A 14,272-nucleotide genomic window follows, 5' to 3' on the forward strand; every position below is an offset into this window, starting at 1 on the left:
ACTTTTGGAGGTCAAGACAGTCAGTGCTTGGGGCTTCTATGCCACCTCATACTGCCTGGTGTGCCCTCCTCATGTCGTTCTGGCTTTTTCTGCCATCTCAGCTGGTTCCACAGACTCTCACATTTCCTATCACACTTTTCTAGACATTTTTTCTTAGTCTAAACCTCCTTATGTCTCCTGGCCAGCAGTGGCTTCCCTTGTCCCCTGTGTCATGGTCCCTTGTGTCATGGACCAAGGGGCTGCCACTGTTTCCCTGAGAGAGTTTGAAGCAAGAAACATTTGTGCATGGGTGCTGTCCTTAGAAGATGGATGGTGGATGGATGGATGGATGGGATGGATGGATGGATGTTCTGGAATGGTCACGGCTGTTTTCCAACTTACTGAGTTGGATGAATCTCTTAATCTCTCAGTTATCACTTCGCCATTCAAAAAAGATGGCTACAGTTCTTTTTCTTGTTTCTATGGCTATTTTTGGATTAGGGACCATCTACTGCCATGTCAGTGTGCATGGTAGAGTCCTCCACAGTGATCTTACTTGGGGAGGACAGACAAAAGTTCTGTTCCAGTTTCCATTGTAACCAGTTTCACCCTCGCAAGTGCATTTCTTTTAATCAGCGTATTTTATGAGCCTTCCCTGCTCAGTGATTTCTCCATGGACCTACCCAAACAATTCTTTCTTTCATCGCCTTTGCTAAATCAGTTGTCCAGAGCTCTGGGAGCAGCTTTTCGGGATAGGTCTTACACGAGCAACAATCAGATTTTTTTACACCTGACTGATCAATACCTTGGTTCATTTGTAAGGAAAGGTAGCAGGCAATTCTAGGAGGGGTGTATGTGCGTGGAAGGAGTGGTTTTTACTTAACTCTATTCATCTCAGCATCCACCCAGTGATTAGGAGAAAGCCCAGATCTGATAAATAAGGCAGCAAGGAACAATGATCCCTCTCTCTTCACAGTATTGGCAGCATGTCTCTTCTGAGGGTCTTTTCCCAGTGTGTGGGTCCTCCCCGACATGCAGTAATTACAGAAAAGGCAGGAAATGCCTCCCTGTTGGGACGAGCGGTGGGGGTTGTCTATGCCTGGACTTTCCCCGTCTCTGAAATCCCCTGCTGTTTTTTTTTTTTTTTCTACAAACTTAGGAAGAAATGTTGCTTCATAGCACTGATTCCTAGACAGCTTCCCCTTGTATCTTTTGGCTGGGCAGAGAATGAATGGAGAGCAGCCCTGAGGAGAAGGACTTGGGATGCTGGTGGATGAGAAGCTCAACAGGAGCCGGCAATGTGCACTGGCAGCCCAGAAAGCCAACTGTGTCCTGGGCTGCATCCAAAGCAGCGTGGGCAGCAGGTCAAGGGAGGGGATTCTGCCCCTCTACTCTGCTCTCCTGAGACCCCATCTGCAGTACTGCATTCAGCTCTGGGGCTCCCAACATCAGGACATGGAGCTGTTGGAGCAGGTCCAGAGGAGGGCCATGTAGATGATGCGAAGGCTGGAGCACCTCTGCTATGCAGACAGGCTGAGAGAGTTGGGGTTGCTCAGCTTGGAGAAGAGAAGGCTCCAGGGAGACCTTCTAGCAGCCTTCCAGTACCTAAAGGGCTACAAGAAAGCTAGAGAGGGGCTTTGGACGAGGATGTGTAGTGATGGGACAAGGGGCAATGGCTTTAAACTGAAAGAGGGGAGATTTGGATTAGATCTAAGGAAGATATTCTTCCCTCTGAGGGTGGTGAGGCACTGGCACAGGTGCTCAAGACCCTGGAAGTGCTCAAGGACAGGTTGGATGAGGCTTTGAGCAACCTGGTGTAGTGGAAGATGTAAAAGAGATCTAGGGAAAATGTAGGCCCTCTCCGGAAGGAAACGGGAGCCCTGGCTACCCAGAATATGGAGAAGGCTGAGGTTCTCAATGAGTTTTTGTCTCAGTCTTCACTGGCAAGAGCTCCAGCTGCACAGCCCAAGTCACAGAAGGCAAGGCAGGGACTGGAGAAAGAAGAACCACCCACTGTAGGAGAAGATCAGGTTTGAGACCTTTTAAAAACCTGAAGGTGGACAAGTCCATGGGACCTGAGGAGGTGCATCCACAGGTCCTGAGGGAACTGGCAGATGAAGTTGCTAAGCCACTATCCATCATATTTCAGAAGTCGTGGCAGTCCAGTGAAGTTCCCAATGACTGGAAAAGGGGAAACATAGCCCCCATTTTAAAAGGGGAAAAAAGAAGACCCAGGGAACGACAGGCCAGTCAGTCTCACCTCTGTGCCCGGCAAGATCATGGAGCAGATCCTCCTGACGACTATGCTAAGGCACACAGAAAATAAGGAGGTGATTGGTGACAGCCACATGGCTTCGCTAAGGGCGAATTGTGCCTGACTAATTTGGTGGCCTTCTATGATGAGGTTACAGCATTGATGGATAGGGGAAGAGCAACTGACATCATCTGCCTGGACTTATCCAAAGCATTTGATACTGTCCCACACGACATCCTTGTCTCTAACTGGAGAGACATGGTTTTGATGGATGGACCACTCGGTGGATAAGGAATTGGCTGGATGGTCGCACTCAAAGAGTTGCGATCAACGGTTCAATGTCCAAGTGGAGGCCAGTGACGAGTGGTGTTCCTCAGGGGTCGGTATTGGGGCCGGTGCTATTTAACACCTTTGTTGGAGACATGGACAGCGGGATCGAGTGCACCCTCAGCAAGTTTGCAGATGACACCAAGCGTGTGGTGTTGTGGACATGCTGGAGGGAGGGGATGTCATCCAGAGGACCTTGACAGGCTGGAGAGGTGGGCCTGTGAGAACCTCATGAAGTTCAACAAGGCCAGTGCAAGGTCCTGCACGGGGTCGAGGCAATCCCAAGCACAAGTACAGGCTGGGGGAGAATGGATTGAGAGCAGCCCTGAGGAGAAGGACTTGGGGATGCTGGTGGATGAGAAGCTCAACATGAGCCGGCAATCTGCGCTGGCAGCCCAGAAAGTCAACCGTGTCCTGGGCTGTATCAAAAGGAGCGTGGTCAGCAGGTCAAGGGAGGGGATCCTGCCCCTCTGCTCTGGTCTCGTGAGACCTTACCTGGAATACTGTGTTCAGCTCTGGAGTCCCCAATACAAGAAGGACATGGAGCTGTTGGAGCAGGTCCAGAGGAGGGCCACGAAGATGATCCAAGGGCTGTAGCACTTCTGCTATGGAGACAGGCTGAGAGAGTTGGGACTGTTCAGCCTGGAGAAGAGGAGGCTCCGGGGTGATCTTATAGTAGCCTTCCAGTACTTAAGAGGGCCTACAGGAAAGCTGGAGAGGGGCTTTTTACAAGGGCATGTAGTGACAGGACAAGGGGCAATGGATTTAAACTGAAAGAGGGCAGATTTAGATTAGATATAGGGAAGAAATTTTTCACTCAGAGGGTGGTGAGGCACTGGACTAGGTTGCTCAGAGAAGTGTGGCTGCCCCATCCCTGGAAGTGTTCAAGGCCAGGCTGGATGAGGCTTGAGCAACCTGGTGTAGTGGAGGGTTTCCCTGCCTATGACAGGGATGTTGGAACTAGATGCTTTGAGGTCCCTTCCAGCCCAAACCATTCTCTCATTCTCTGATGCTGCCCTTACCCCAAACGGGGACAGCCAGGCTGCCTTTCCTTCGCCTCCTCCAGCTCCAGCAGTGCAGATGGAGGAGGTTAATGCAGCTTCCCTGATTTTCCCTGATTTGACCAAACACTGGTTTTCCTGCAGCTCAGATGGCAACAAGGGGACAAGACACAGCACCAGAGAAAGCGAGTCCTCATGGCCCAGCTCTCAGCACATGTGTGTGAGGTGGGACACTGAGCCAAACCCATCCTTTATTTAACACAGGGGTGATGGTAACCTCTTTTGGTCCAAGGGTATCAGAATATCTCATACTCTGAGTGGAGGGCAGACATTTTCTAAGTAAAATACTTTTTTATTTGTTAAAAAACCCAAAACCTCACATATGTTCCAGTGATATTATTTTTCCTGGGCAAATAGCTACTTCAAAATAGAACACTAAAAAGGAATCTGCAAAATAATTAAAATAATAATAAGCAGAAAAATCCAATCATTTCCCAGTTTCCCAGCTAGATGTTTCAATTGCAGCTCATTGCATTTTCATTTTGAAATTTGCTTAAACGTAATCATACTCTTCTTTAAGAAGTCAAAGAAAAAAAAAAAAGCAGCTGAAGAGTAATGCTTTTTAGCCCGAATGAGGTTTTATTAACATTTTCTTTTTCCTCACTGAGCAGCTCAGGAAATGCTCATTTTGGATGTGAAATACAGTTATTAAAGATATTCACTTATTTAGAACTTTTCAGTTCTGACAGAGGACTAGAAAACTCACTAAATGAGCAGTTCCAAACTGGAACTTGGTAGAAACTTTGAAATGGAGATGAAGGCCAGGGATCACACTGTCCTTTGATTTGCCAGGAGGGGAAAAAAAAAGAAGTATTTTCTCAACTTTGTTATGCTTTATAACAACATCTACAAATGGCTGTGTGATTTATTTCCCTTTTCTGTTTTGCTCATGAAAAATAAAATGTGCAATTCTGTTTTTCTAGGAGGACTCGCTGGAGAATTAACGAAGTGATGCCACAAGGAAAAGCAAGTTAAGAACCCTGAACAGCTCCAGTGAAAAACCTTCTCAGAGAGTTTAAATACCTGTTCGGCTAAAATATCTGACCCAGCAGTTGGAAAAGCTGCGGTTGTCAATGTTCAAAAGTGCTACCTCAGATTTCAGAGTGGTAAAAGTGCCCCAGTGCTTCTCTGAATCATCAGAGGAGCCTCTGTGTTAAAAAGGAGACAGGAAGAAGAAGGACGGAGAGAGAGAGGAGAGAGAAGAAGAAGAAAAGAAAAAAAGAAAAAAAGAAAAAGAAAAGAAAGAAAAGAAAAAGAAAAAGAAAAGAAAAAGAAAAAGAAAAAAGAAAAGAAAAAGAAAAAAAGAAAGAAAAGAAAAAGAAGGAAAAGGGAAAGGGAAAGGAGGGAAAGGGAAAGGAGGGAAAGGGAAAGGGAAGGTTGCATTAGGAGGAGGAACCGAGGTGTCCGTGTTTACAGGGTGACTTGGGAATGAGGCTTTTTATTCTGCCGGTCAGTTAATTAGTGGGTGAACCTGAAGACATCACTTCACATTTTGTGTCTCAGCTACTCCATGCATGAAATGGAGGTAGTGGAAAACGATGCTCACTCATCGTCATAACGATGAGAGGTGGCTTTAGGACCAAGGCTCTGCTGCTTGGCTACCTGAAAGAGGGTCACTTGCTGGACACGGGGATTAAATGGGGGAGGCTGGGAGAAGCACCAGTGGATGGTGGCCTGGGACCTCTTGCAGGGACTGGATGCAGTGCACCGTGGGGAAGGAGGTGCGGGGACCTGGATGGAGGGTTATGGAAGCACATAGCCTGAATTTGCAGAGTTGTTTTTTGGAGGAGATTTGGAAGATGATCGTGTTGCAGGGATTAAAGGAAGAAGGTATCGTAGCTGGGAGGGGTGGTAGGATGCGGCCCAAAACTTCAGGGCTGAGCCTCTGCTAGTGAACAGTCAAGACCAGGACATGGTCTCAAGGGGATGGAGCTGGTGCTGAGCGAACACCCTGTCAGAGGCTGCAAAGAGATGAGGGTTTAGGGGTGGAGGATGCCGAGACCCTCCAGGAGGGCATTGGGGAAGAAAGATGACATCCTGGGGCTGGAAGGGGTGAAAGGGACCGGTGCCCAGAGGTGCTTAGTGCTCACCAAAGACACAGCCCCACAAGCTGCTCAGGGTTGGAGAGAGTCCTCCCGCCAAGAGACAGGGATGCGGGCCGGAGAGGCGGGGAGGAGCGGGGCCGGCCCGTCAAGCCCCTCCCCGCGGAGCCGCGGCCGCGGAGAGGCGGGGGCGGCGGCGGAGGCAGCCCGGGGAAGGCGGCGAGGGCTGCCCCGCCGCTCGGGCACGGCGGAGCCTCCGCCCCGCGGACAGAAGTTTGCTGCTGAAGAGGAGGAAAAAAAGAAAAAAGGGAAATAAAGAAAATTAATAAGAATAAATATATTTTTTAAAAAAAACCCCAAGGAAGCGTCCCCTCAGCTGCCCGGAGGGATGAGGCGAAGAGCAGCCGGCGGGAGCCCGCTGTGCCCGGCCCGGCGGCGGGCATGACCCGGGGCCGGAGCGGGGCTGAGCCGGCAGCGTGTGTGAGCGGTCGCCCCGGGAGGGCCGGGCCGGGGCGGCGGGGACGCCTCCCGCCCTGCCCAGCCTCCGCGCATCCTCCGGCACCGCCTGCGCGGGCCGTTACCGAGCCGTACCGAGCCGAGCCGAGCCGTGCCGGGCCGGTCGGTCCGAGCCGTGGCGAGTCGGTGCGATCCGAGCCGTGGCGAGCGGTAGGATGAGGGGCATCCTCTACTTCTGCACGCTGATCCTCCTGGGTGAGTAGCGCGGCGGCAGCGGGGAAGGGAGGATGGGATGGGGGGAACAACTTTCTGGCGGGGTTTGCTTACGGGGACATTTCGGCCGCCCTCGGGGTACAGGAGGTCTTCCTCTCCCAGCACCCCAGGAGCAGTGGCAAGCCCTGGGGTAGCATCACCCAGTTTTCCGTTGTCTCCTTTGCTCTGGATGGACCCAAGCGCTGGGATCTTTTCCTACCGTCGCTCCGGATAGTCCAGTTTGCCGCGGAAATGGCTAAATTTGCACAGGGAATTAAGGCACTGCTTGGTGGGGAAGAAGAGCTTGGAGGGAGGTATTTGGGGGAGGAAGGAGGAGGCAGATTTTTGTCAGCGCCGGGAGCCCCGCGGTGATGGTGAAGCTGGAAAACGTCGGGGTTTCGGAGCCAGTGGGAGCGAACTGGCGGCCCCAGCGCCGCGGCTGTGCTGTGCAGCGCCGTGCACCGTGTCCTGAGCGCCGCCTGACCCGGGTGGTGTGTTGTGTGTGTGTGTGTGTGTGTGTGTGCGCGCTCAGGGGTTCCCGCTGCACATTTCCTCGCACCCCCGCCAAAACTGAGCTATCCTCCGCCTTTTTTTTTTTTTTTTTTTGATCCCCGCTCCGGGAGCTAGGGACCCCAAATGTCTCCCCTATCCCCCTGGGAGCTCTAAAGGCAGCCCTCGTCCACTGTGGTGGATGGGAGACCCTGTCCCCCGTGGGATGCTGCCGTATCCGCGGGGATGTGGTCTGCAGCACCCGAGCTTTGAGCATCCCACTCGCGTCCTGTTTCTCCCCATCGGAGCGGACGCTTCTCCTGTGGTGCCCGGGGCTCCCCGCTTCCCTGGGAAGAACCGTACACGAAGGGGCTGCAGCCCGGGGGGGCTGAGAGCCCCCGGCAGTGGGCAACCACGGCTGAGAGCCGCCTCTGCCTTCCTTTGCCTGCCTGCAACCCCTCCAGCTCCTCTTAGAGTATATTTTTTCTCCCCTCTCCCTCTTCTTTCAGATACCAAACCCAAGAGCGAGTCTATGCTTAAATAGACCGGGGAGAAGCAGGGAGTAGGGTGCGCTGGTCCTCTTCGGGTGGCCAGCGGGGGAGGAAAAGGGTCTTGGGGTGTGTCGAAGTGGTTGGGACATCCCAGCCCGCCGGCGTAGCCCGGAACTGCCTCCTCCGCACCCCGAGCATCCCTGCTGGGAGCCCACCTCCTGGGGAAGACCCCCCAGTAGGTTTTTTCCTCGGTGGGGAAGGCTTTGTCAGAGCTCCAGGTAACTCCTCTCTCCAGCTCTGCCTGTCACTAGGTGTCAGCAGCAGCAACTGCATGTCCCAAAGCCGGGGACGGGGGGATTTCGAACCCCCAAGAGGGCCATCACCAGAGAACGGTTTGCTCCAGACGTTTGGAGGCGTACCGGGTATCTGAAACATCTGGACATGCCCCAGGCTGGGACAGTTGCTGCCTGGCAGGGGATGGAGTTGTGCCCTAGGCTGGGGAAGGTCTCCACCTCCCTTGAAGCTGGCGATTTTTTTTTCCTGTGAGGCTCATGGGGCCTCTGGGTGGGAGTCCAAGGTCTCCGCAGGATCCATTTTCCAAGTGGTTCAGATTGACTGACTCACTGATTGACTGCCTGATTGACTGACTGGGGGACTGATTGATTTTCTCTGGAGAAAGTGGACTTTAAAGAAAAGAGCAAATGGCCAGCAGTGCAACTGGGAATAGTGGGCAGGTGTTAAGGACACACTCATCGCCTCCTGTCCACGCCAGAGCAAAGCTATCAGCTCATATTCACCTTTCAGCTTTCTGATCTTGGGATCTCCAGAAGGACCTTTTCATCTCTGAGCTGGCATTTGATCCCTGCAGGCTCAGCACCATCCCAGCAGATGCCATCCAATGCCCTCAGCCTCCTCTCTAGGTATTTTCTAGATGTTTATGTTATGGATGGACGAGGGCTTCTCAATTAGACATGTCTGGGAGATACCCTGCAGGGATCGGAGGTGCCGGGCTCAAGATGGCAACCTCTGCAACTGCAAGCATGGCAATTCCTGCAGTGTGAGCTTTTTCTGTGTCCCTCTCCATCATTTTTGGGATGCTCCTGGGTGGAGCATCCTGGGTGGAGGAGGAAGGGCTTGGAGAAATTAGAGCTCTCCAAGGTAGGACTAGGAAGGATCACCATCATCCAGCCTGTATGGAGAGCTTCTGCTGTCACTTCATACCCAGCTCCTTGGTGACACAGGCATATAGAGTGAGCCAGGCCAGGCAACTGATAGAGTCGAACACAATCTTTTTCTTTCCCCTCAACCACTTTTCAGCCAGATCGCCTCCCTGATCTGTCTCACAGCAGTCACATGAATACCAGTGCCAGAGGCAGGGACAGAACAGGAGCACACAGCGGGGGACAGGGACATGGCTTTTGGGATGTTCCTTGCTGCCTCAGTGTTCCCTTATGTTTGCTTGCATCTGTGGTATTGGCTAGAAATCCCACTCACAGGACAGTGGTGAGGCATTCAGGAAGACTTTATGGGAAATCAATGCTCTAGAAAGCACTGATATAATTAAATATGAAGAATACAATTAATTTTACAAGGACACTAGGTTATACCTGCAACGAGCTCCCAAAGCATGCCCATCCCTTGTGCAGTTTCAAGAGGATACATCAGTCCCTGCACTAACAAAACCATAACTAAAGGAGAAGAATGAAAATCTGGGTGAGAGTTGAAAGCAGCAGTTTGCTGTGGAGTCCTCATGAGACCAAGAGTCTTTTCTGGACCGTTGCGATGGAGGGCAAGATCCCGAAATGGTATCTGGTCTGTCTTCTGCCGACGACTGCCGCGCTTACCTGGCAAGTTTTACTGTGCTTGGTCGTTAGCATTATTTCTGGCATATGTTTCCCACCAGGCTCTTCACAGATGCAATCAGACAAAGAGATTGTCTGGCGGATTTTCACCTGGTTTGGGAACTCAGTTCCCAGGGGGTGAGCAAAAATCTCTTGAAAAATGCGTCTGTGCGTACAAGAGAGGTAAACGCTCCTTAAATTAGTGCCTTTGTCAGTTCTGACAGGAGCACTCCGTTATTTGCATCAATGAGAATGTGATTTATGTCTCTCCATACTGGTGGGGAGAAGAAATAAAACTTCTCCCTCAACAGGCTGTCCACAAACACCATGCAAATTCCTCTGGAAAGATCTCATCACACTCAGAAAACATTTTTTCCAGAGCTCTGAAGCCTGAAATAGTAACTACCGCTGGGTAAAAATTAGTACTAGTTAAGTTTAATAATTAGTATGAATAGCGGTTTATTTTGCTTTTGGAGATGGAAATGTCTTCTCTGCTCTCCCGGCAATTTTCACAGAAGAATTCTGTTGCACCTGAAATTCCTGTCATCATTTTCATGCAAGACTTGGTTCATTCTTATAACTTCTGCTTGGTCATTTTTAAACACAACTTTTAACACCCTTAAAGTTTGCCACCTTTCAATAAAAGTACTCTGCTACCAAGATATCCATGATTTCTTTTTTCTTCCAGTGGACCTTGTATTCCTTTCGCTTCCTTAAAAAAAATGAAAGGAACTCTTTCTTCTCAACCCAAAAGTGGAAGAGGGCAAATTCAAAAGAAGTTATCCCCCTAAAATCATTTCTTTAGAATGGCACATTTCAGTGAAAAAAATGAAAAAGAACAAAACTGTGAAAAGCTTGTTCCTGTCAATCTTCGGTTCAGTACAGCTGCCTTGTTTCAAAAGCATCTGTCAAAATCCCCTCTGGTAACACCTCCTGGCAATGAACTTCAAGCCTGGATAGACAGATGGTGGTTCCTGTGTGATAGTGGGTGGGGGAGTAGGGCTGGGAAGACATTTCCACCACTTCAGGTGGACTGCCTTCATCTCTTTGGTCATCACAGCTTTAAAGGTTCAAATATGAGCATGTTGGGGCTGAGCTCCTGCTGAAAGCAGAGTGGAAAGTCATGGTTGAGAGGATGAGTTTGGAGAGGTGGGTACGAAGTGGAGCCATGGACAGGCATTAGGTCCTGGAGATGGAAAGGAGGAAAAACAAGTTTGGTGTGACTGGGCAGGGAGTGTGTCCAGGAGGGGGTTGTGGCGGTCAAGGTGATGGAGGACAAGGACCCAGGACTATTGTATGTAGAGCAGGAAGGGTTTCCAGAAGGTGAAGCCACCGTTTGTCCTGGGTAAGGAGATCCTGGGACTGCCACAAGGTAGAAAAGTGAGTGTAGAGGAAGGATAGGTACCTTCACATCACACTTAAATCTCCTGTGACTCCTCTAGGATTTTAGTGTAAAAACGAGTGCTGCCACATGGCTTGCTGAGCTGTAGTGAGTTTGACAGGTGTAAGAAAGGTTGTTATCTTCACAAATATTTCCAAGCATCTCCCTGCATCTTACAGAAGCTGAGCTGGTACGAAGCCCTACCCCAGCTGCAGATCTGCCTTGGGGGATCCTTCAGCCATCCCACAGTGACACATCTTTCTCTGCTGTTGGGAATGGCAGGCATGAAGAAGCAGGGCATGGCCAGACCGCTGATATGTCCTCAGAGCTTGGTCATCTCCTGCACTCTCTGATCCATCTGACTGGAGCTGTTTGGGGGACTGGGATTTAGCTGCCTGCAGCAGGTGGCTTGAAGGGATGGATGACCCCCAGAGATGGAGACTGAATAAACCTCTTTGGGCCCCTGGTCCACTGCTTGGCTATCCTCATGGGGAAAAGGTGTATCCCTGTATCCCATTGGATAGATACATATTCCCCAGCTCAAAACTGCTTTGACCATATCCTGTCACTCTTGAGTCACATCTCGTTTCACCTCCCTTCATGCGAGTCCCTCTTCTTTCTCCACAGGCAGCTCCTCAGTGCACGTGTTCCTCTTTCTGTCCAAAGCCATCTGGGAGGCACTTTGTAAGAAAGATGCAGTAAAAATAGTTGTGCTGTGGTTGTGATTTATTGAATCCAACTGGAACATCCTGCCTGCAATACCTGCTCTTGCTGAGTGCTTTGACAGAGTTACTAGCAGCGCTCCCAACGCTACTGCTGATGTATGGGTGGGGGATGTCGTTTTGACACACAAATGCAGGCAGCTGGTTTCAAGTTCATGGGTCTGGTTTATTGAGGAGAAAGGAATGGGGCAGGTTTTCTGGTGCTTCTTCCAAAAGCAGGATCAAATTGCTCTTTCATACATTACCGGGCTAAGCCATCTTACTCTTTGCCCCCAAGGGGATGGCGGTCCACTTTGGGATGGGATTTTAAGCAGGTCCAGATGCTACAGGGTTGTGACTTAAGACCTGAGAAACTGGTGGGGTTTGCTTTCCTTTCTCTTCCCGTTACTTGTGTGCATAATTCCAGTCAAGACTCAACGTTAATGTTTCTGTCTGAGCTGCAGGTCTTTAAGCGTAAGCGGTTGGTGCTGCAAACTGCCTTGCAAGACACGTCACACACGTGTGTTTCAGATCTCTTCTGCCTCGAGGGTGTTTAACTTTTAGCTGCTAACTGCTACAAAATCCATGAGGAGAGGGAGGTGCCTGTGGGAAGTGGGTTCTTTTCAGATAGGCAGCAACGGGAGCATCTTTGGGGGTCCCCGTCTGCGCGATTTGAGGTCTCTGGAGGCTCAGAGCTGAATTGTACCCAGCAACTGCTCAGGATAGGTCTTGGGAGAGCTCCAGGGTGCCTTCAGAGAGGGCAAATTGAGCTCAATCTCTGCAAAATAATCAGGCTTCACTTCAAGCTTTGCATCAAGCAAGGCTAACTGATGCCTCTGCAGCAGCCACCTGGGAAATCCCATCATCCTTGATTAATCGGAGCAAAAGAAACACAGGGCAGCTACAGCCTCATGGGAAGGGAGCCTTCACTTGGATGATGGCTATGAATTTTTGGAGCAAACCTGGTGTCTGGGCCTCCACTCGTACAGGGTTCATGTGGTCTTGTCCGTGAGAGTTTTACATAAACAGTCAAATCAATCGTAAAGGATTTTGAATTTCTCAATTCATCTTCTTTTACTGTGGCAGCCTTTATTGAATGCTTCTCTCTATTTTTTTCCTCTTGCTGCCCATACTGGACCCTCCATGAGTATCAGCTCCACCATGATTATAACTCGCCTTTTCTTTCTCTCTATTGCTCATTTGTATCATCCCTAACTGATGTCCAGGACCTGCAAACTGGATCCCCAAGTGTTGACTGTAGATGATTCCGCTTGCAGCCAACCTGGCCCCTTCTTCAGACTTGCCCCATAGATAAAAGCTGGGAGGAAACTCCTCGCTTCTCAGAGCTACCTGTCTCTGTGACTTGGGATAAACAAGCCTTAATAACAGGCTGAGCATTTCTTCTGAGATTTTAACCTCCGTGCACGCGAAGAAAAATGCATCTCCCCATGACAGCCTTCACTGCAATATCTCTTAGATGTTACACAGCTGACTTGGTTACCTGCAATCTGAAAATAGGTAGCAGATGTCTCTGTAGCACCGTGTGCTTTTTTCCTTTGTTACTGTCTGTGTCTTCCTTTGATGTTCGGTATGTACAGCAGAAGGCACCCAAAAAGATGTCGTAAGGCATGAGGCGACATAAATCCATGTGCACCGAGTCTTCTGTAATGAAGGCTGCTGGCTGGGACGGTGTGTTTGCCATCTCCTAATGGAGAGGAGAGCAAACCAGTGCGCTGAATTATTAGACAGGGCTTGGAATGAATCAAAGCCATTTGACCTGTTTGTGTAAAGCCCCAGACAAGGCTGAGTTTGCTTAAGTGTTTCCTCTGCACGGTGAGGAATTACACTCCTCCTTGCAAGGGTTAGTTGATTTATGCCCCGAGTTTGACACATGACTTATAGCAATTTCACAGTAGGTCTCTCTTTTTTTTTTTCTCCTTCCAATCCATTTGTTTTGTTTCTTCCTCTTGGTAAGAGAACAAAACCCAGCAAGGCTGCTTGAGAGACAAACTGCGCATCTTGGTCTGCCTGTCACAGCCACATCGTCTTTTGGAGAGAGGGCACGGGCAGAGTCATCTCAGCTGAGCTTTCCTTCCAGCGTGGGAAAAAGTGCTCAGGGGTCACGGTGCTCACAGCCCTTAAATACCTTCAAGTTAATGTGAAGGAGTTGTTCTTCACCTCGCAAGGACCTGGAACGAGCTGGAGGGAGGAGGAGCTCAAGCTGTGTGTTAGGAATAAAAGCTTTGTTTTGAACCAGGACAACATCTGATTAGTCGAAGGAAGGGAGAAGAGCAGGTTGCCCTTTAGAAAGATGATGAGATCTCTTGGAAGCTTGTCAGGCTTTGCAGGCATTAGCAAACCTTAAAGTTGTAAGCTGTGCTGCCCCAAGTAACTCCCGAAAGGTGGTCGGGTGCCCCATTCCCAAAGAATGTCCTGGTTTTCCCTATTTGATTGGAAAGCTCCTCTCCTTTTTGTGATGATTTAGGTTGCTAATTGCAGGGAAAAACTAAAGGAAATGCCCTGAGACCCAGATGATGAACCTCCTCTAGGATCCAGCCTTATGGAGCTATTCTGCTGTTTTGGGAAAAAGATCATAAATAGAATCGTTTGGGTTGGAAGGGGCCTTAAAGATCATCTAGTTCCAACCCCCTGCCATGGGCAGGGACCCTCCACTACACCAAGTTGCTTAAAGCCTCATCCAGCCTGGCCTTGAACACTTCCAGGGATGGGGCAACCACAACTTCTCTGGGAAACCTGGTCATTGTAAAAATTTCTTCCTTTCATCTAATCTAAATCTCCCCTCTTTCAGTTTAAAGCCATTTCCCTGCGTCCTGTCACTACACGCCCTTATCAAAAGTCCCTCTCCAGCCTTCTTGTAGTCCCCTTTAGCTCAGGAGTTGCATTAAACTTGCAACATGAGTCTTCTCCATCAGTGCCAGAAGGTGTGGGAAGTGAACAGGTCCTGGGCTGATTCTGGTCTGGAGGTGAGAAACGGAGG

General features: G+C 50.0%; 1 protein-coding gene across 1 annotated transcript in view; it reads left to right on the plus strand.

Annotated features, from left to right (window-relative positions):
- Positions 1–6,104: 6,104 nt before the first annotated feature.
- GFRA4 (GDNF family receptor alpha 4) overlaps positions 6,105–14,272 on the plus strand; it is a 74,242-nt gene continuing 66,074 nt past the window's right edge. Inside the window, exon 1 of the mRNA XM_086611910.1 lies at positions 6,105–6,374. Within this exon, the coding sequence (XP_086468036.1) occupies positions 6,335–6,374 (40 nt within the window). The 5' untranslated portion in view covers positions 6,105–6,334. The remainder of the gene's footprint in view (positions 6,375–14,272) is intronic.

This window comes from Tauraco erythrolophus, chromosome 5 (genome assembly GCF_009769465.1).
Source record: "Tauraco erythrolophus isolate bTauEry1 chromosome 5, bTauEry1.pri, whole genome shotgun sequence".
Classification (NCBI taxonomy): Eukaryota; Metazoa; Chordata; class Aves; order Musophagiformes; family Musophagidae; genus Tauraco; species Tauraco erythrolophus.